Genomic DNA, 23,612 nt, shown 5'->3' on the forward strand with positions numbered 1-23,612 from the left:
GGGTAGGTGGGTTTGTTTAGAGTTACATACGCTACCAACAGCACCCCCTCTCCCACCTCACCAGTCTACCATCCTCCCCCTCCCCCGCTACCATCTTCTCACCCCACTCCCCCGCTGTCCCCCATCGATGCCTGGACATCTCCGCACATTCCCAGCGGAGCGCTCCCGGTGCCTTCCCCGGGCGAACCTTCTCCACACGCTGTTCAGTCGCCAGGGTCTCCGGCGAGTCGGTGGGGATGCTTGACCCCTTTGCGGATGCTTTGAGGGGACCCCAGGAGGGTTCCCGTGGTCCTGCTGGGAGCCTTCATGCCCGGATCGAGCTCCGAGTGGGAGCATTAGCTTCGGGAGGCCGGTGTCAGGCGTATGGCCAGCACGCCGAGCGCTTTAATCAAGTGATTGGCCCCCGCCTTGAGGCTGGGCAATGGCACGATACGAGAATGGAGTCTTGTGTAGGCCCTGACGAGGTATGGCTGGTGCATCAATTCGCCGCTGGAAGGACGTGGGAGAGCTGGTTGAATTTTTGCGACAGATCTCAGGGTCGTGTTCAAAAATCCATTTTCATCATAGGCAACTCTACGCGAGGCTTCGAGTGCTTCAGCCCAACACGTTTGTAGAGCCAGTTAGGAATCTCCCGCGAGACCAGCTTGAAGCCCAGCCTCTATAACTGGCCCGGAAGAGTTATCCCAATGAGCACCCCTCTGGAAGAACTGAACGTCAGTCATATCAGCCTCTTTGTTGGTGAACTTTTCTTTCAAACACATTCTCAGAGGGAAGCATTTATTGCCCATCGCCAGTTGCCCCTTGGGAAGGTGGTGGGTGAGCCGCCTTCTTGAGCCGCTGCAGTCCCCGTGTGGTGTAGGTACACCCACCGTGCTGTTAGGGAGGGAGTTCCAGGATTTTGTCCCCGTGTGGTGTAGGTACACCCACCGTGCTGTTAGGGAGGGAGTTCCAGGATTTTGTCCCCGTGTGGTGTAGGTACACCCACCGTGCTGTTAGGGAGGGAGTTCCAGGATTTTGTCCCGTGTGGTGTAGGTACACCCACCGTGCTGTTAGGGAGGGAGTTCCAGGATTTTGACCCAGCGACAGTGAAGGAACGGCCGATATATTTCCAAGTCGGGATGGTGAGTGGCTCGGAGGGGAACTTGCAGGTGGTGGTGTTCCCCATGTGTCTGCTGCCCTTGTCCTTCTAGGTGGTAGAGGTGGTGGGTTTGGGTGGCGCTGTCGAAGGAGCCTTGGCGAGTTGCTGCAGTGCATCTTGTAGATGGTACACACACTGCTGCCCCTGTGCGTCGGGGGTGGAGGGCGTGAATGGAGAGTCGGGACGCAGTTGGAGATCTCCCCGGGGTCAACGGAGCGTAAATCAGCTCAGGGTTGAGTTTCTCGACAGGAATGAACCTACGAAGCTCAGTGTGGACTGTGGGGGGGGGACGACGAGAAATTGGTACGGCTGTTATACCAGTCCCGATGTTCACTGTTCACGTAGCCTATGTTGCCAGGCACTGAGGAGGACCATCCAAACACACCGCACCCCTGCCGAATCCAGAAAGTGGGGGCACGTTGTGGGGGGGTGGCGGTGCCAACCCTCCGAGATACCTTTGACCCCTTCAGTCGTGGGATTGGTTGGAGGGCAGTTCCTAATCCGGGAGGACGTGCGTGAGGCGGGGTGAGCGGTGTTGGGGGGAGTGTTGGGGGGGCAAGGGAGGCGGGGGTTGTCCCATACTCATGGATCCCGCAGGCTACGAGAGGACAGTGGGTGCCAGGCTCGGGGAAGGAGCCTCTTCGCTTGGCAGCTCCGAAGCGCCAGGGCTGGAGGCGGCCGAACCTTTGATCTGAAGCCACTTGTCGCCCAGAGCCTTGGCGAAGTGGTCATCGACGCAGCCCGAGATGGAGACGGAGTTGGCAGCGCTGGCGGGCAGCTGGTAGTCACAGCCCAGGCTCCGCCGGAAATGCTCGTCCACCACGGAGTCACAGGAGACAGTCTGGTCAGTACCTGGCGAGGAGAGGCAGAGAGAGAGAGAGAGAAAGGTGGAGGCATGAAGGGCTGGCAAAGGCCACACGTGGAGAGGTGTCTGACGGGGACGGTGTAGAGGGAGTTTTACTCTGTATCTTACCCCGTGCTGTACCTGTCCTGGGAGTGTTTGATGGGGACGGTGTAGAGGGAGCTTTACTCTGTATCTAACCCCGTGCTGTACCTGTCCTGGGAGTGTTTGATGTGGACAGTGTAGAGGGAGCTTTACTCTGTATCTAACTCCATGCTCTACCTGTCCTGGGAGTGATTGATGGGGACGGTGTAAAGGGAGCTTTACTCTGTATCTCAGGTACTTTATGACATTGATAAGGATGTAATTTACACAGTCACATTGTAAAAATTAAGGCCTCCTGGGAATGAGTCTGTGCAAGTGGATGAAACATGAGTTCAAGAGACAGTCACAAGAAATGTTGAAGGGACCCGGGAGGCTCAGTATGTACAATAGGAATCCATCACTGTAATTCTGATATAACCAACACCCCTCACTATAACACTCTGATATACCGCACACCCCTCACTGTAACACTCTGATATACCCCACACCCCTCACTGTAACACTCTGATATACCCCACACCCCCTCACTGTAACACTCTGATATACCCCACACCCCTTACTGTAACACTCTGATATACCCCACACCCCTCACTGTAACATTCTGATATACCCCACACCCCTCACTGTAACACTCTGATATACCGCACACCCCTCACTGTAACACTCTGATATACCCCACACCCCTCACTGTAACACTCTGATATACCCCACACCCCCTCACTGTAACACTCTGCTATATCCCACACCCCTCACTGTAACACTCTGATATACCCCACACCCCTCACTGTAACACTCTGATATACCCCACACTCCCTCACTGTAACACTCTGATATACCCCACACCCCTCACTGTAACACTCTGATATACCGCACACCCCTCACTGTAACACTCTGATATACCACACACCCCTCACTATAACACTCTGATATACCCCACACCCCTCACTGTAACACTCTGATATACCCCACACCCCTCACTGTAACACTCTGATATACCCCACACTCCCTCACTGTAACACTCTGATATACCCCACACCCCTCACTGTAACACTCTGATATACCGCACACCCCTCACTGTAACACTCTGATATACCACACACCCCTCACTATAACACTCTGATATACCCCACACCCCTCACTGTAACACTCTGATATACCCCACACCTCTCACTCTAACATTCTGATATACCCCACACCCCCTCACTTTAACACTCTGATATACCCCACACCCCTCACTGTAACACTCTGATATACCACACACCCCTCACTATAACACTCTGATATACCCCACACCCCTCACTGTAACACTCTGATATACCCCACACACCTCACTGTAACACTCTGATATACCCCACACCCCTCACTGTAACACTCTGATATACCCCACACCCCCTCACTGTAACACTCTGATATATCCCACACCCCTCACTGTAACACTCTGATATACCCCACACCCCTCACTGTAACACTCTGATATACTACACACTCCCTCACTGTAACACTCTGATATACCCCACAACCCTCACTGTAACACTCTGATATACCGCACACCCCTCACTGTAACATTCTGATATACCCCACACCCCTCAAAGTAACACTCTGATATACCCCACACCCCTCACTTTAACACTCTGATATACTGCACACCCCTCACTATAACACTCTGATATACCCCACACCCCTCACTGTAACACTCTGATATACCCCACACACCTCACTGTAACACTCTGATATACCCCACACCTCTCACTGTATCACTCTGATATACACCACACCTCTCACTGTATCACTCTGATATACCCCACACCTCTCACTGTATCACTCTGATATACCCCGCACCTCACTGTAACACTCTGATATACCCCACACCCCTCACTGTAACACTCTGATATACCCCACACCCCTCACTGTGACACTCTGATATACCCCACACCCCTCACTGTAACACTGATATACCCCACACCCCTCACTGTGACACTCTGATATACCCCACACCTCACTGTAACGCTCTGATATACCCCACACCCCTCACTGTGACACTCTGATATACCCCACACCCCTCACTGTAACACTGATAAACCCCACACCCCTCACTGTGACACTCTGATATACCCCACACCCCTCACTGTAACACTCTGATATACCCCACACCCCTCACTGTAACACTCTGATATACCCCACACCCCTCACTGTAACACTCTGATATACCCCACACCCCTCACTGTAACACTCTGATATACCCCACACTCCTCACTGTGACACTTTGATATACCCCACACCCCTCACTGTAACATGCTGATATACCCCACACCCCTCACTGTAACACTCTGATATACCCCACACCCCTCACTGTGACACTCTGATATACCAAACACACCTCACTGTAACACTCTGATATACCCCACACCCCTCACTGTAACACTCTGATATACCCCACACCCCTCACTGTAACACTCTGATATACCCCACACGCCTCACTGTAACACATTGATATACCCCACACCCCTCACTGTAACACTCTGACATAACCCACAACCCTCACTGTAACACTCTGATATACCCCACACCCCTCACTGTGACACTCTGATATACCCCACACCTCACTGTAATACTCTGATATACCCCACACCCCCTCACTGTAACACTCTGATATACCCCACAACCCTCACTGTAACACTCTGATATACCGCACACCCCTCACTGTAACATTCTGATATACCCCACACCCCTCAAAGTAACACTCTGATATACCCCACACCCCTCACTTTAACACTCTGATATACTGCACACCCCTCACTATCACACTCTGATATACCCCACACCCCTCACTGTAACACTCTGATATACCCCACACACCTCACTGTAACACTCTGATATACCCCACACCTCTCACTGTATCACTCTGATATACCCCGCACCTCACTGTAACACTCTGATATACCCCACACCCCTCACTGTAACACTCTGATATACCCCACACCCCTCAGTGTGACACTCTGATATACCCCACACCCCTCACTGTAACACTGATATACCCCACACCCCTCACTGTGACACTCTGATATACCCCACACCTCACTGTAACACTCTGATATACCCCACACCCCTCACTGTAACACTCAGATATACCCCACACCCCTCACTGTGACACTCTGATATACCCCACACCCCTCACTGTAACACTGATAAACCCCACACCCCTCACTGTGACACTCTGATATACCCCACACCCCTCACTGTAACACTCTGATATACCCCACACCCCTCACTGTAACACTCTGATATACCCCACACCCCTCACTGTAACACTCTGATATACCCCACACCCCTCACTGTAACACTCTGATATACCCCACACTCCTCACTGTGACACTTTGATATACCCCACACCCCTCACTGTAACATGCCGATATACCCCACACCCCTCACTGTAACACTCTGATATACCCCACACCCCTCACTGTGACACTCTGATATACCAAACACACCTCACTGTAACACTCTGATATACCCCACACCCCTCACTGTAACACTCTGATATACCCCACACCCCTCACAGTAACACTCTGATATACCCCACACGCCTCACTGTAACACATTGATATACCCCACACCCCTCACTGTAACACTCTGACATAACCCACAACCCTCAATGTAACACTCTGATATACCCCACACCCCTCACTGTGACACTCTGATATACCCCACACCCCTCACTGTAACACTCTGATATACCCCACACACCTCACTGTAACACTCTGATATACCCCACACCTCTCACTGTAACATTCTGATATACCCCACACCCCTCACTGTAACACTGATATACCCCACAGCCCTCACTGTGACACTCTGATATACCCCACACCTCACTGTAACACTCTGATATACCCCACACCCCTCACTGTAACACTCAGATATACCCCACACCCCTCACTGTGACACTCTGATATACCCCACACCCCTCACTGTAACACTGATAAACCCCACACCCCTCACTGTGACACTCTGATATACCCCACACCCCTCACTGTAACACTCTGATATACCCCACACCCCTCACTGTAACACTCTGATATACCCCACACCCCTCACTGTAACACTCTGATATACCCCACACTCCTCACTGTGACACTTTGATATACCCCACACCCCTCACTGTAACATGCTGATATACCCCACACTCCTCACTGTGACACTCTGATATACCCCACACCCCTCACTGTAACACTCTGATATACCCCACACGCCTCACTGTAACACATTGATATACCCCACATCCCTCACTGTAACACATTGATATAACCCACACCCCTCACTGTAACACTCTGATATACCCCACACCCCTCACTGTGACAGTCTGAAATACCCCACACTGCTCACTGTAACACTCTGATATACCCCACACCCCTCACTGTGACACTCTGATATACCCCACACCCCTCACTGTAACACTCTGACATAACCCACAACCCTCACTGTAACACTCTGATATACCCCACACCCCTCACTGTGACACTCTGATATACCCCACACCCCTCACTGTAACACTCTGATATACGCCACACCCCTCACTATAACACACTGCTATATCCCACACCCCTCACTGTAACACTCTGATATACCCCACACCACTCACTGTAACACTCTGATATACCCCACACCCCTCACTGTAACACATTGATATACCCCACACCTCACTGTAACACTCTGATATACCCCACACCCCTCACTGTAACACTCTGATATACCCCACACCCCTCACTGTGACACTCTGATATAGCCCATACCCCTCACTGTAACACTCTGATACACCCCACAACCCTCACTGTAACACTCTGATATACCCCACACCCCTCACTGTGACACTCTGATATACCCCACACCCCTCACTGTAACACTCTGATATACCCCACACCCCTCACTGTGACACTCTGATATACCCCACACCCCTCACTTTAACACTCTGATACACCCCAGAACCCTCACTGTAACACTCTGATACACCCCACACCCCTCACTGTAACACTGATATACCCCACACCTCTCACCGTGACACTCTGATATACCCCACACCCCTCACTGTGACACTGTGATATACCCCACACCCCTCACTGTATCACTCTGATATGCCCCACACCCCTCACTGTGACACTCTGATGTACCCCACACCCCTCACTGTAACACTGATATACCCCGCACCCCTCACTGTAACACTCTGATATACCCCACACAACTCACTGTAACACTCTGATATACCCCCCCATACACCCCTCTGGACTCACCCTCACTGCCCGAGCTGTAGGTGACAGACACGGCCGCCTGTTGCCCGTGGGGTGGGGCCGCCGCCCGGGAATGCCCACACCGCTGGTAGCCGGAGGAAGTGCATGTGATCACCGACGGCCTCATCTGTGTGAGGGGGGTGGGGAGAGAGAGAGAGAGCGAGGGCACAGGTCACAGGTCACAGGTCATCGCTCAGCGCGCGAGTCGGCCGGAATTCCCGGGCTGGTGGGGGCGGGGTTCGGGCCTACACGTCTAGGCTTTCGCGCCCCCTACCCCACCAGCTCCGGAATGGAACCCGCGGACGGTCAGTTCTGGCCAGGCCACAGCTCAGTAGAGGTTGGGGGTGGTGGGGTGGTGGCCGGCATTAATTCTCTTTCCCAAGGGGATCGAGCAGAACATCCCATACCCCCCCACCCCCACCTCGGATTTCGGCAGGAGGAGGGACGATCGCATTGAAATATTGAAAACTCTGAAGGGGGTTTGGCTGCTTCAACGCCAGGAGGCCGTTCCCCCTCTCTCCCCCCTCCCCTTCCCCCTCTCCCCCTCCCCCCCTACCCCGCTCTCTCCGGCTGGAGAGTCTAGAACCCGGGGTGGCGGTGGGGCATTGTTGTGTGGGGGGGTGGGGTGGGTTGTCACTGTCGCAGGGTAAGGCTGTCTTGGAAGGAGGCGAGGGGAACTCCCTTCGCTCCGAGGGCTCGGTGGGGGGGGTGGAGGGGGCGACCCCGTCAATTTCCCGAGCCCCGAGGAGGCTTCAGTCCGTTCGAGACAGAGGGCGAGGGATCGGAGGGGGCGGGGAATGCGGTGTCCGGGTTCGAAGGTCGGCCGCAGTGGTTGGTGGTTATTGAGTGGTGGAGCAGGTGCGAGTGGGGGGGGCCGAATGGGCCTCTTCCTCTTCCTGCGTTGCAGGCTTGAGAGGGGCTGAATGGCCTCCTGCTGTTCCTGTGTAACAGGCCCGAGAGGGGCTGATTTGACTCCTCCTGTTCCTGTGTAACAGGCTCGAGAGTGGCTGAATAGCCTCCTCCTGTTCCTGTGTTACAGGCTCGAGAGGGGCTGAATGGCCTCCTCCTGTTCCTGTGTTACAGGCTCGAGGAGGCGGCTGAATGGGCTCCTCCTGTTCCTGTGTAACAGGCTCGAGAGGGGCTGAATGGACCTCCTCCTGTTCCTGTGTAACAGTCTCGAGAGGGGCTGAATGGAACTCCTCCTGTTCCTGTGTAACAGGCTTGAGAGGGGCTGAATGGCCTCCTCCTGTTCCTGTGTAACAGGCTCGAGAGGGGCTGAATGGGGCCTCCTCCTGTTCCTGTGTAACAGGCTCGAGAGGGGCTGAATGGCCTCCTCCTGTTCCTGTGTAACAGGCTCGAGAGGGGCTGAATGGCCTCCTCCTGTTCCTGTGTAACAGGCTCGAGAGGGGCTGATTGGGCCTCCTCCTGTCCCTATTTCCCCATCTGCTCTTCCTCACAATGCGGCCTTCCACAAAGGGTGAATACTGGCTCTCCGAGGATCGGCACAAGGGGGCTGAGCCTGGACTTTATAGCCCTGCCGGGGGTAGTGTCTCCCCCGTGTGTCTGCTGCCCTTGTCCTTCTAGAGGTGGTAGAGGTGGTGGGTTTGGGCGGCGCTGTCGAAGGAGCCTTGGCGAGTTGCTGCAGTGCATCTTGTAGATGGTACACACACTGCTGCCACTGTGCGTCGGTGGTGGAGTGAGTGAATGTTTGCGGATGGGGTGCCCATCAAGCGGGGCTGCTTTGTCCTGGATGGTGTCGAGCTTCTTGAGTGTTGTGGGAGCTGCACTCATCCAGGCAAGTGGGGAATGTCCCATCACACTCCTGACTTGTGCTTTGTAGATGGTGGACAGGCTTTGGGGGAGTCAGGAGGTGAGTTACTCTCCGCAGGATTCCCAGCCTCTGACGAGACATATCTGGGTGAACTTTAACAAGTCTATGATAGACAGTTGGCAAAAGTGTTAAAAAGTAATGCTGGATCCTCGAGTGTCTACGTCGTGGAGAAGAGGAGAAACGAAAGGATGATGCTTCTAAACAACAGCAGACCCCAGGATGACATGTCAGTAGACAGGCCGGAGACAGGGAAGAGCCAGCGGCCCAGGGGAGACCAAGGCCTGGCCGAAGATGCTTTGAAGAGTTTAAAACGTTTCAGTGTGATCACCTCTCGTCCTTCTGCACTCCGGGGAATATCTGGCCGCCCTCTTTAACCGAGTTAACCATCCCCAGGGCACTTCACCGGAGTGTAAATCGGACACACTCTGACCCCGAGCCACACGCGGGGATATTAGAGACAGGTGAGCTAACGCTCGGTCAGAGAGATCAGTTTTTAAGGAGCTTCCCAAAGGAGGAGAGAGAGATAGAGAGAGAGGGAGGTGGAGAGGTTCAGGGAGGGAATTCCAGAGCTCAGGGCCCCCCCCAGGCAGCTGAAGGCACGGCCGCCAATGGTGGAGCGATGGGAATCGGGGGATGCTCGAGAGGCCAGAATTGGAGGAGATCAGAGATCTCGGAGGGTTGTAGGAGGTTACAGAGATTGGGAGGGTTGTAGGGGCTGGAGGAGGTTACAGAGATAGGGAGAGGTGTAGGGGCTAGGGGAGGTTACAGAGATAGGGAGGGTTGTAGGGGCTGGAGGAGGTTACAGAAATAGGGAGGGGTGTAGGGGCTGCAGGAGGTTACAGAGATAGGAAGGGTTGTAGGGGCTGGAGGAGGTTACAGAGATAGGGGTGTAGGGGCTGGAGGAGGTTACACAGATAGGGAGGGTTGTAGGGGCTGGAGGAGGTTACAGAGATAGGGAGGGCTGTAGGGGCTGCAGGAGGTTACAGAGATAGGAAGGGTTGTAGGGGCTGGAGGAGGTTACAGAGATAGGGGTGTAGGGGCTGGAGGAGGTTACAGAGATAGGGAGTGTTGTAGGGACTGGAGGAGGTTACAGAGATAGGGAGGGTTGTAGGGGCTGGAGGAGGTTACAGAGATAGGGAGGGGTGTAGGGGCTGCAGGAAGTTACAGAGTTAGGGAGGGTTGTAGGGGCTGGAGGAGGTTACAGAGATAGGGAGAGGTGTAGGGGCTGGAGGAGGTTACAGGGATAGGGAGGGTTGTAGGGGCTGGAGGGGGTTACAGAGATAGGGAGGGTTGTAGGGGCTGGGGGAGGTTACAAAGATAAGGAGGGTTGTAGGGGCTGGAGGAGATTACAGAGATGGGGAGGGTTGTAGGGGCTGGAGGAGGTTACAGAGATGGGGAGGGTTGTAGGGGCTGGAGGAGGTTACAGAGATAGGGAGGGGTGTAGCGGCTGGAGGAGGTTACAGAGATGGGGGGGTTGTATGGGCTGGAGGAGGTTACAGAGATAGGGAGGGTTGTAGGGACTGGAGGAGGTTACAGAGATAGTGAGGGTTGTAAGGGCTGGAAGAGGTTACAGAGATAGGGAGGGGTGTAGAGGCTGGAGGAAGTTACAGAGATAGGGAGGGGTGTAGGGGCTGGAGGAGGTTACAGAGATAGGGAGGTGTGTATGGGCTGGAGGAGGTTACAGAGATATGGAGGGTTGTAGGGGCTGGAGGAGGTTACAGAGATAGGGAGGGGTGTAGAGACTGGAGGAAGTTACAGAGATAGGGAGGGGTGTAGGGGATGGAGGAGGTTACAGAGATTGGGAAGGGTATAGGGGCTGGAGGAGGTTACAGAGATAAGGAGGGTTGTCGGGGCTGGAGGAGGTTACAGAGATAGGGAGTGTTGTGGGGGCTGGCGGAGGTTACAGAGCTAGGGAGGGTTGTAGTGGCTGTAGGAGGTGACAGACATAGGGAGGGTTGTAGGGGCTGGAGGAGGTTACAGAGATAGGGAGGGGTTGTAGGGGCTGGAGGAGGTTACAGAAATAGGGAGGGGTGTCGTGACTGGATCAGGTTACAGAGATAGGGAGTGTTGTCAGGGCTGGAGGAGGTTACAGAGATAGGGAGGGGTGTAGGGGCTGGAGGAGGTTACAGAAATAGGGAGGGGTGTAGTGACTGGAGGAGGTTACAGAGATAGGGAGTGTTGTCAGGGCTGGAGGAGGTTACAGAGATAGGGAGTGTTGTAGGGGCTGGAGGAGGTTACAGAGATAGAGAGTGTTGTAGGGGCTCGAGGCGGTTACAAAGATAGGGAGGGGTGTAGGCTGGAGGAGGTTACAGAGATAGGGAGGGTTGTCGAGGCTGGAGGAGGTTAGAGAATTATGGAGGGGAGAGGGTGAGGAACCTGGAGGGTTTAGAGAATAAGGATGTGTATTTTTAAATCGAGGCGTTGCTTTAACATGGAGCCAGAGTGGCTCAGCGAGCAGAGGGAGTGATGGCTGCGAACCTTCGATGGGGCGAGGTCTACCGATTTCGCTCCTTAGACGTTCTCCTCCCTCCACCGGTCGCCCGCTAGTGAGGCCCGAGCTGGAGTAACGCATCCAACTCTGGCCCCTGCACCCTGGGGAAGGATGTCGAGGGCCTTGGTGATGTGGGCTGCAGAGGGGATGTACCAGAAGGACCCTCAGGGAGGAAGGGGTTCTTCAGTTCGTTAGCAGAGACCGGAGGTGCCGGGATTGTTCCCCTCGGAGCGGAGAAATTTAAGGGGGGGGGGTGGGAGGTTCAAAATCATGAGGGGGTCTCGATCGAGTGAATGAGGAGAAACTGTTCTCAGTGGCGGGAGGGTCAGTAACCAGAGGGGGTGGGGGAGGTGGGGGGGTGGGGTGGGGGGTGGGGGGTGCGAAACCCAGCTGGCCGCTTACCTGCTGGAGCATGCTGGGAGGCAGCGTGCTCGGGGGGCCGGAGGTCGGGCTGCTGAAACCGGGCCGCTTCTTGACCAGGGCCAGCGGCTGGTCGGCGGGGGGGCCTGGGGCCTGCTGCTGCTGCTGCTGCTGCTGCTTCTGCTGCGGGGAGGTGGGCCCCTCCCTGGCCGTGGGCCTGTCCCTGCCGCGGGGAAAGAACGGACAGGAGAGTGAGAGGGTCACGGGGGGGGCTTGCGCGGCGCCGAGAGGGGCCAGGAAGAGCAGGCCGGAGGGAGAGGGGACCGAGCCTTGGCCTGGTTGGGGGCGTCGGGGTGGGGGGGAGACGAGGGTTAAAGGTCACGTGGAGCTCAGCAACTACCCCCCCCCCCACCCCCCCACCACCTTAAACACATCCACACACTATTCACCTCGAACTCCCCCCACCTCCCCGCCCAATGAAGGGGATTCTTTGCCCAGCGCGGTCAGTGTCGTAGCGAAGGAGGCAAGGCAGCCTAGTCGTGCACAGCAAGGTCCCACGAGCGGCGCGCTGCCGAAAGGCCCGCGTCACCTGTTCTTTTCTTTTGGTGATGTTGGTTGACGGGTAAATAGCGATCGAAGGACGACAGGGAAACCTCCGTCCGCCTCACTCCTCTTCCAACGGAGGCCGTGGGAGCTTTATGTCCACCTGGGAGGGCGGACAGGGGGCCTCAGGGTTAACATCTCACACTGAAGGACAGCACCTCATACAGTGCGGCGCTCCCTCAGCACTGACCCTCCCACAGTGCGGCACTCCCTCAGCACTGACTCTCCGACAGTGCGGCGCTCCCTCAGCGCTGACCCTCCCACAGTGCGGCGCTCCTTCAGCACTGACCCTCCCACAGTGCGGCACTCCCTCAGCACTGACCCTCCGACAGTGCGGCGCTCCCTCAGCACTGACTCTCCGACAGTGCGGCACTCCCTCAGCACTGACCCTCCCACAGTGCGGCGCTCCCTCAGCACTGACTCTCCGACAGTGCGGCGCTCCCTCAGCACTGACCCTCCCACAGTGCGGCGCTCCCTCAGCACTGACTCTCCGACAGTGCGGCACTCCCTCAGCACTGACCCTTCGACAGTGCGGCGCTCCCTCAGCACTGACCCTCCGACAGTGCGGCGCTCCCTCAGCACTGACTCTCCGACAGTGCGGCGCTCCCTCAGCACTGACCCTCCGACAGTGCGGCGCTCCCTCAGCACTGACTCTCCGACAGTGCGGCGCTCCCTCAGCACTGACCCTTCGACAGTGCGGCGCTCTCTCAACACTGACCCAACGCCACCTTCGAATTGTGCGCGTGCGGGAAGGTGTCCGAAAGCGTGCCCAATGTCGCCACGCGCATGCCCGGCGGAGAGCCCTGACCTCCTGGCCAATGGGCTCGCAGCTCTGGAGTGGCACCTCAAACTGACAACCTTCTGTCTCGGATGTGAGTGCGAGACCCACTAAGAGATGGCAGACATAGTATCGAGATACCTGGGAGTGTTTGATGGGGACAGTGTAGAGGGAGCTTTACCCTGTATCTAACCCCGTGCTGTACCTGTCCTGGGAGTGTTTGATGGGGACAGTGTAGAGGGATCTTTACTCTGTATCTAACCCCGTGCTGTTCCTGTCCTGGGACTGTTAAATCCTGGTGCCTTTGGTATCATGTGTGGTTTTACTGAAACGTTGTGATGGTAATATTGTGATTCATAACCTGCTGGTATATCCTGCTACATATGAATCATCCTCTGCCATCATCTGCCACATTAATCCTGTGTGAGGCAGGCTTTTGGCGGGGCCCTTAAACTAGGCCGAGGTACAGCCTGAGGCCTTGTTGCCAGGTCCGACGTGACATCTGCAGCCTGCGCTTCCTGGGGCGGCGGGGGGGGGAGGGGCTGGGTGTTAGTTATTCCCAATTTGGGATATATGTTTTTTCTCCCAAGCTCCACAATCAGTTATTGGCCCAGGCACTCTTGAGCTGCCGGACACGTTCCGGAAAGGCGACCTCATTGCAAACGCGGCTCCTGCCAGGTGTCAGAACTGGCCTGGCACTAACTTCCCCTTTCACCCACATTCCCCCCCGGACTCACTGTCTCATCAGCACAACAGATTTTACATCAACTCGGCCGCTCCGATAACATTGCAAATTCTCACCCAGAATTGAAATACCCCCACCGCCTCGCTACACCCCTCCCTATCTCTGTAACCTCCTCCAGCCCCTACACCCCTCCCTATCTCTGTAACCTCCTCCAGCCGCTACACCCCTCCACATCTCTGTAACCTCTTCCAGGCCCCTACACCCCTCCCTATCTCTGTAACCTCCTCCAGCCCCTACAGCCCTCCCTATCTCTGTAACCTCCTCCAGCCCCTACACCCTTCCCTATCTCGGTAACCTCCTCCAGCCACTACACCCCTCCCTATCTCTGTAACCTCCTCCAGTCCCTACACCCTTCCCTATCTCTGTAACCTCCTCCAGCCACGACAACCCTCCCTATCTCTGTAACCTCCTCCAGTCCCTACACCCCTCCCTATCTCTGTAACCTCCTCCAGCCCCTACACCCTTCCCTATCTCTGTAACCTCCTCCAGCCACGACAACCCTCCCTATCTCTGTAACCTCCTCCAGTCCCTACACCCCTCCCTATCTCTGTAACCTCCTCCAGTCCCTACAACCCTCCCTATCTCTGTAACCTCCTCCAGCCCTGACAACACTCCCTATCTCTGTAAACTCCTCCAGCCACGACAACCCTCCCTATCTCTGTAACCTCCTCCAGCCCCTACAGCCCTCCCTATCCCTGTAACCTCTTCCAGCGCCTTCACCCCTCACTATCTCTGTAACCTCCTCCAGCCCCTACATCCCTCCCTATCTCTGCAACCTCCTCCGGCCCCTACACCCCTCCATATCTCTGTAACCTCCTCCAGCTACTACACCCCACACCATCTCTGTAACCTCCTCCAGCCCCTACATCCCTCCCTATCTCTGCAACCTCCTCCAGCCCCTACACCCCTCCCTATCTCTGTAACCTCCTCCAGCCCCTACACCCCTCTCTATCTCTGTAACATCCTCCTTCCCCTACACCCCTCCCTATCTCTGTAACCTCCTCCAGGCCCCTACACCCCTCCCTATCTCTGTAACCTCCAGCCCCTACAGCCCTCCCTATCTCTGTAACCTCCTCCAGCCCCTACACCTCTCCCTATCTCTGTAACCTCCTCCAGCCCCTACACCCTTCCCTATCTCGGTAACCTCCTCCAGCCACTACACCCCTCCCTATCTCTGTAACCTCCTCCAGTCCCTACACCCTTCCCTATCTCTGTAACCTCCTCCAGCCACGACAACCCTCCCTATCTCTGTAACCTCCTCCAGTCCCTACACCCCTCCCTATCTCTGTAACCTCCTCCAGCCCCTACACCCTTCCCTATCTCTGTAACCTCCTCCAGCCACGACAACCCTCCCTATCTCTGTAACCTCCTCCAGTCCCTACACCCCTCCCTATCTCTGTAACCTCCTCCAGTCCCTACAACCCTCCCTATCTCTGTAACCTCCTCCAGCCCTGACAACACTCCCTATCTCTGTAAACTCCTCCAGCCCCTACACCCCTCCCTATCTCTGTAACCTCCTCCAGCCCCTACAGCCCTCCCTATCCCTGTAACCTCTTCCAGCGCCTTCACCCCTCCCTATCTCTGTAACCTCCTCCAGCCCCTACATCCCTCCCTATCTCTGCAACCTCCTCCGGCCCCTACACCCCTCCATATCTCTGTAACCTCCTCCAGCTACTACACCCCACACTATCTCTGTAACCTCCTCCAGCCCCTACATCCCTCCCTATCTCTGCAACCTCCTCCAGCCCCTACACCCCTCCCTATCTCTGTAACCTCCTCCAGCCCCTACACCCCTCTCTATCTCTGTAACATCCTCCAGCCCCTGCAACCCTCCCTATCTCTGTAACCTCCTCCAGCCCCTACACCCCTCCCTATCTCTCTAACATCCTCCAGCCCCTACAACGCTCCTTATCTCTGTAACCTCCTCCAGCACCTATACCCCTCTCTATCTCTGTAACCTCCAGTCCCTACACCCCTCCCTATCTCTGTAAACTCCTCCAGCCCCTACACCCCTCCCTATCTCTGTAACATCCAGACCCTACACCCCTCCCTATCTCTGTAACCTCCTCCAGCCCCGACAACCCTCCTTATCTCTGTCACCTTCTCCAGTTCCTACACCCCTCCCTATCTCTGCAAACTCCTCCAACCCCTACACCCCCCCACTCATTATAATCTCCTCCAGTCCGTCCCTATCTCTGTGCCCTCCACCAGCCTCTCCAACCCTGCCTATCACTGTAACTTCACCCAGCCCCCTACAACCCTCCCTTTCTCTGTAACTTCCTCCAGCCCCTACACCCCTCCCTATCTCTGTAACCTCCTACACCCCTCCCTATCTCTGTAACCTCCTACACCCCTCCCTATCTCTGTAACCTCCTACAACCCTCTGAGATCTCTGCGCTCCTCCAATTCCGGCCTCTTGAACATCCCCCGATTCCCATCGCTCCACCATTGGCGGCCGTGCCTTCAGCTGCCTGGGGGGGGGGGCCCTGAACTCTGGAATTCCTTCTGTAAACCTCTCCTCCCTCTCTCCCTCCTCCCTCTCTCTCTCTCCCTCACTCTCTCCCTCCTCCTTTAAGACGCCGCTTAAGTACCGACCTCTTTGACCGAGCTTTTGTTTGCCTGTCCCTAACATCCCCTCGAGTGGTTCGGGGTCAGAGTCTGTCTGAGTTACTCTCCTGTGGGGCACCCTGGGGACGTTCTGCCTTGTTAAAGATGCCTTTCGGATGCCGGTTGTTGTTGTAACACCCCACTTTCCACCTTGTACTTACACCATAAGCAATGCGAGGGCCGTCCCGGCCGCTGGAAGGCCTTCCTCCACTGACTGGCCAAGGCCGTTGGGATCTGCCGGATGCTTGCGTTTGATTGGGCAGCTTGGAGGCGGCCCTGTCCTGTGATTGGCTTGTGGCTGCTGCCTCTCACCCGACTTCAAGCTTGGGTGCCCTGCAGAAGAGTTGACAACGCCAATCAGCCACCACCTCCTTTTCCAGCAAGATTCACCCTCTCCCTCCCGCTTCCCTCCTTCCCTTCTTCCACCCCTCAGAGTGCTGTATCTGTCCTGGGAGTGTTTGATGGGGACGGTGTAGAGGGAGCTTTACTCTGTATCTAACCCCGTGCTGTACCTGTCCTGGGAGTGTTTGATGGGGATGGTGTAGAGGGAGCTTTACTCTGTATCTAACCCCGTGCTGTACGTGTACTGGGAGTGTTTGATGAGGATGGTGTAGAGGGAGCTTTACTCTGTATCTAACCCCGTGCTGTACCTGTCCTGGGAGTGTTTGATGGGGACGGTGTAGAGGGAGCTTTATTCTGTATCTAACCCTGTGCTGTACCTGTCCTGTGAGTGTTTGATGGGGATGGTGCAGAGGGAGATTTACTCTGTATCTAACACCGTGCTGTAACTGTCCTGGGAATGTTTGATGTGTGAGGTAGTGTGTGCACTCATGGGTGTGTGAGGGAATGTGTGTGTGTGAGTGCGTGAGGGAGTGTGTGTACAAGTGTGTGAGGGAGTGTGTGTGTGAATGTGCGAGGGAGTGTGTGTGTGAGTGTGCAAGGAAATGTGTGGCATGAGTTAGCAAGAAAAATGTGTGCATGAATGTGCAAGGGAATGTGTGCATGTGTGAGTGTGCAAGGAAGTGTGTGTGCATCAGTGTATGAGGGAGTGTGTGAGGGAGTATGTGTGCGCGTGAGTGTGTGAGGGAGCATGTGCTTAGGTGAATGTGCAAGTGAGTGTCTGCATGTGTGAGTGTGTGAGGGAGAGTGTGCGTACGTGAATGTGTGAGGGAGTGTGCGTACGTGAATGTGTGAGGGAGTGTGTGCGTACGTGAATGTGTGAGGGAGTGTGTGCGTATGTGAGTGTGTGAGGGAGTGTGTGCGTACGTGAGTGTGTGAGGGAGTGTGTGCGTACGTGAGTGTGTGAGGGAGTGTGTGCGTACGTGAGTGTGTGAGGGAGAGTGTGCGTACGTGAGTGTGTGAGGGAGTGTGTGCGTACGTGAGTGTGTGAGGGAGTGTGTGCGTACGTGAGTGTGTGAGGGAGTGTGTGCGTACGTGAGTGTGTGAGGGAGTGTGTGCGTACGTGAGTGTGTGAGGGAGTGTGTGCGTATGTGAATGTGTGAGGGAGTGTGTGCGTACGTGAGTGTGTGAGGGAGTGTGTGCATACGTGAATGTGTGAGGGAGTGTGTGCGTACGTGAGTGTGTGAGGGAGTGTGTGCATACGTGAGTGTGTGAGGGAGTGTGTGCGTACGTGAGTGTGTGAGGGAGTGTGTGAGCACGTGAGTGTGTGAGGGAGTGTGTGCGTACGTGAGTGTGTGAGGGAGTGTGTGCGTACGTGAGTGTGTGAGGGAGTGTGTGCATACGTGAGTGTGTGAGGGAGTGTGTGCGTACGTGAGTGTGTGAGGGAGTGTGTGAGCACGTGAGTGTGTGAGGGAGTGTGTGCGTACGTGAGTGTGTGAGGGAGTGTGTGCGTACGTGAGTGTGTGAGGGAGTGTGTGCGTACGTGAGTGTGTGAGGGAGTGTGTGCGTACGTGAGTGTGTGAGGGAGTGTGTGCGTACGTGAGTGTGTGAGGGAGTGTGTGCGTACGTGAGTGTGTGAGGGAGTGTGTGAGCACGTGAGTGTGTGAGGGAGTGTGTGCGTACGTGAGTGTGTGAGGGAGTGTGTGCGTACGTGAGTGTGTGAGGGAGTGTGTGCGTACGTGAGTGTGTGAGGGAGTGTGTGCGTACGTGAGTGTGTGAGGGAGTGTGTGCGTACGTGAGTGTGTGAGGGAGTGTGTGCGTACGTGAGTGTGTGAGGGAGTGTGTGCGTACGTGAGTGTGTGAGGGAGTGTGTGTGTACGTGAGTGTGGATGCGTTTCCATTTCGCATTGGCTCCCGCTTCTCTAACTTCATTGCCCCACAACTCTGTAAACATTAACTCACCCAAAACACAGCAGCCTCCCCGCACCACAGATCCCCCTCCGCATCCTGACTCGCACAAGCTCCAATTCACACATTAACTCCTGAACTCGCTGGACCACGCTGGTTCCCGGTCAGGCAATGCCTCCACTTTCAAAATTCACATCCTTGTTTTCATATCGTTCCAGCATCCACACTCCTCCAAATCTCAATAACCTCCTGCAGCCCCCAAAATCCTCCCTATTTCCTCTACGCTGTCCCCATCAAACACTCCCAGGACAGGTACAGCACGGGGTTAGATACAGAGTAAAGCTCCCTCTACACTGTCCCCACAAACACTCCCAGGACAGGTACAGCACGGGGTTAGATACAGAGTAAATCTCCCTCTACACTGTCCCCATCAAACACTCCCAGGACAGGTACAGCACGGGGTTAGATACAGAGTAAAGCTCCCTCTACACTGTCCCCATCAAACACTCCCAGGACAGGTACAGCACGTGGTTAGATACAGAGTAAAGCTCCCTCTACACTGTCCCCATCAAACACTCCCAGGAGAGGTACAGCACGGGGTTAGATACAAAGAAAAGCTCCCTCTACACCGTCCCCATCAAACACTCCCAGGACAGGTACAGCACGGGGTTAGATACAGAGTAAAGCTCCCTCTGCACTGCCCCATCAAACACTCCCAGGACAGGTGCAGCACGGGGTTAGATACAGAGTAAAGCTCCCTCTGCACTTTCCCTATGAAACACTCCCTGGACAGGTACAGCATGGGGTTAGATACAGAGTAAAGCTCCCTCTGCACTTTCCCTATGAAACACTCCCAGGACAGGTACAGCACGGGGTTAGATACAGAGTAAGGATCCCTCTACACTGTCCCCATCAAACATTCCCAGGACAGGTACAGCACGGGGTTAGATACAGAGTAAGGATCCCTCTACACTGTCCCCATCAAACATTCCCAGGACAGGTACAGCACGGGGTTAGATACAGAGTAAAGCTCCCTCTACACTGTCCCCATCAAACACTCCCAGGACAGGTACAGCACGGGGTTAGATACAGAGTAAAGCTCCCTCTGCACTGTCCCCATCAAACACTCCCAGGACAGGTACAGCACGGGGTTAGATAAAGAGTAAAGCTCCCTGTACACCGCAGTCACACATGCACTCACATGTACACTCACACCCGCACTCATACTCACACACACGCATGCACTTACTCACACACACATACATACATACGCATGCACACATTCACACACTCACACACATGCACTCACCCACACACACTCACACACTCAGTCTCTCACAAACGCACACATGCACTCACAAACACACCCAAACACATGCACATGGACACACATACGCAGACACAATCACACAAACACACATGCACACACAAGCGCATGCATGCCCCCATGCACACGCACACACACTCACATTGTCTCACACACAGGCAGACACTCATACGCACACACACACACACACCCACACACACACAACCTCTCTCTCTCTCATTCACACAAACACAGACACACATACATTCTCTGTCTCACATACAGGCACACTTTCTCTCCCTCCACACATACACACTTGCAATCTCTCTCTCTCTCTCTCTCACACGCATACACACACACACACACACACAGATGGACACACATACACTCTCTTCTCTCACACACACATTTTCTTGTCTCATACAGATGCAAACACACACTCACTCTCCCACACACATACATTCTCTCTTTCTCTCACACATCTCTCTCACACATTCACTCTCTCGCTTACGCACACACTCTCTCACACACATGCAAACACCGACACACATTCAATCATACACACTGTCTCACACACACTTTCTCTTTTGCTCACACATCTCACTCACACATGCAATCACTCACGCATACATGCACTCACTCACACACACACTCAGTCTCTGACACACACACATACAGTCTCTCACGCACACGCACACACACAAACACACAGATGGACACACATACACAGACATAATCTTACACTCTCACACACACACACACAGGCGCATGCACGCTCCCATGCACACGCACACACACTCACTCACACTGTCTCACACACACACACACACACACACACACACACAGTCTCTCTCTCTAACACATGTACACACACAAACTCAGACACACATACACTGTCTGACATACAGGCACACTCTCTCTTCCTCCACACATACACACACACACACACTCTCGCTCACACACACTCTTTTCTCACACACACATGCAAACACAGACACACACACACATACACTCTCTTTCGCTCACGCATATCTCTCATACACTCACTCTCTCACTCACGCACACACTCTCTCACACACACAAACAGCCACATACACTCTCGCTCACACATCTCACACACATTCTTGCTCACACACACCCTCTCTCTCTCACATGCACAAACACAGACACACACATACACTCTCTCTCACACAAATGCAGACATAGACAAGCACGCACTCACACATGCACTCACTCATTCACACACGCATGCATTCACACATACATTCACTCACTCACATTCTCACACTCACTCATGCACTCACTCACACATGCATGCACTCACTCACTTGCACTCACTCATGCACTCACATTCACACACACATACACAGACACACTCAGTCTCTGACGCACTCACTCACAAACACACATGGACACACATACACAGATAGAGACACAAACTAACACTCACACGCACACACATATACACACAGGCGCATGTACGCTCCCATGCACACGGACACACACCCACTCACACTGTCTCACACTCATACACTCATACACACACACTCTCTCTCTAACACATACACACTCTCTCTTTCACTCACATCTCTCACACACACTTTCTCACTCATGCACACACACACTCTCTCTCACACACACTCTGACACACGTATAAACACAGACACACACACACACACACTCTTGCTCACACACACTCTCTCTCACATGCACAGAGACACATACAAACACTCTCACGTACACACATACTCGCTCACACACAAACACAGACACACACACTCTCACACACACAAACCTGCTCACACACACACACACATCTCTCTCACACACGTATAAACACAGACACACACTCTCTCACGTACACACACACTCGCTCACTCACACACACAAACACAGGCACACACACTCTTTCACACACACCAACTCGCTCACACACACTTTCTCTTTTGCTCACACATCTCTCACACACACTCATTCACGCACACACACTCTCTCACACACGTATAAACACAGACACACACACACTTGCTCATACAAACTCTCTCACACACACACACACACACTCTCTCACATACACACACACACAAATGCACACACAGGCACTCACTCACACATGCACTCACCCACACGCACACACACTCAAACAAGCACTCACACACACACACGTACAAGTACACACTCACGCACACAAGCACACACACTCACACTCTCGCACACACACACACGCACACTCTCTCACACTCGCACACACACATGCACACACACACGCACACACTCACATACACTCACATACACTCTGTCACACACACATACACAGTCACACTCACACCCCCACACACTCACACTCGCACATACACACTCCCACTCACACTTACTTACTGAACGCGCTCTCATACAATGCCTGACTGACACAATCCCCGTGACATAGCCTTGTCCCGACACGCTTACACCCTCCTCCCTTCCAGCTGTCCCTCTCTTTTGAGATCAGAGAAGCTAATCCTTACCTTCCAAGATGTAGACTCGAAACCCATTCATCCCTTTGATGTACTGGTAATTCATCACTGCCATTCTGAAGTTTGCAGTCGAGTGGGGTGGGGTGGGGTGGAGGAGAGAGGGAGAGAGGTGGGGGTGGGTTTGGGGGTGAGAGAAAGATGGAGTGGGTTCACCCCCTCTGAGACCAGTCCTGAGAACACAGTCAGCAGGGGACAGAGGAGGCGCGGTGCAGAATGGCAACCAGTGGATTGAGACTGGCCGCACATCGAGATGGGAATCACCCCACTCTGCCTACCCCCCCTCAGCGATTGAGACACAAAGTCTTCCCCCCCCACCCCCCTTCAGGCTTAAAACTGCTTCTTAGAATTTCACATGTGCACAGGTTGCCACTGGCATCGAAGGTGTGCAGTCACCCTTGGAGTCAAGCTTCTCTCTCTCTCACACACACACTCTCTCTCTTACCCGTTCTCCCTCTCCCTGTCTCTCTCTGTCTCTGTCTCTCTCTCTCTCTCTGTCTCTGTCTCTCTCTCTGTCTGTCTCTCTGTGTCTGTCTCTCTCTCTGTCTCTGTCTCTCTCTCTCTGTCTCTGTCTCTCTCTGTCTCTCTCTCTCTGTCTCAGTCTCTGTCTCTCTCTCTGTCTCTCTCTGACTCTGTCTCTGTCTGTCTCTGTCTCTGTCTCTGTCTCTGTCTGTCTGTCTCTCCCTCTCTCTGTCTCACTCTCAGTCTCTCTCTGTCTCTCTCTCTCTCTGTCACTCTCTCAGGTTCTCTCTCTGTCTGTGTCTAGCT

The 23,612-nt window shown here is 54.4% G+C and overlaps 1 protein-coding gene across 1 annotated transcript; it reads right to left on the reverse strand.

The window, feature by feature from the left end:
• Positions 1–1,198: 1,198 nt before the first annotated feature.
• LOC121274281 (transcription cofactor vestigial-like protein 4) lies at positions 1,199–22,946 on the reverse strand. Its single transcript, XM_041181507.1, has 5 exons — positions 22,839–22,946; positions 16,943–17,114; positions 12,091–12,271; positions 7,370–7,493; positions 1,199–1,990 (listed from the first exon to the last, which is right to left on the reverse strand). Exons 1-5 carry the CDS (start codon positions 22,900–22,902, stop codon positions 1,737–1,739), a joined length of 795 nt encoding a protein of 264 aa, XP_041037441.1. The 5' UTR covers positions 22,903–22,946; the 3' UTR covers positions 1,199–1,736.
• Between the last annotated feature and the right edge of the window lie 666 nt (positions 22,947–23,612).

The sequence above is a fragment of the Carcharodon carcharias genome, assembly GCF_017639515.1.
Source record: "Carcharodon carcharias isolate sCarCar2 chromosome 35 unlocalized genomic scaffold, sCarCar2.pri SUPER_35_unloc_8, whole genome shotgun sequence".
Classification (NCBI taxonomy): domain Eukaryota; kingdom Metazoa; phylum Chordata; class Chondrichthyes; order Lamniformes; family Lamnidae; genus Carcharodon; species Carcharodon carcharias.

What these genes read in the sequence shown, in the direction of transcription:
- LOC121274281 (XM_041181507.1), bottom strand. Translation starts at nt 22,902, where the DNA reads ATGGCAGTGATGAATTACCAGTACATCAAAGGGATGAATGGGTTTCGA. An exon ending in TCGAGTCTACATCTTGGAAG is followed by an intron (nt 17,115 to 22,838) that starts GTAAGGATTAGC and finishes ACTCTTCTGCAG; the next exon opens with GGCACCCAAGCTTGAAGTCG. An exon ending in CTACAGCTCGGGCAGTGAGG is followed by an intron (nt 1,991 to 7,369) that starts GTGAGTCCAGAG and finishes TCTCCTCGCCAG; the next exon opens with GTACTGACCAGACTGTCTCC.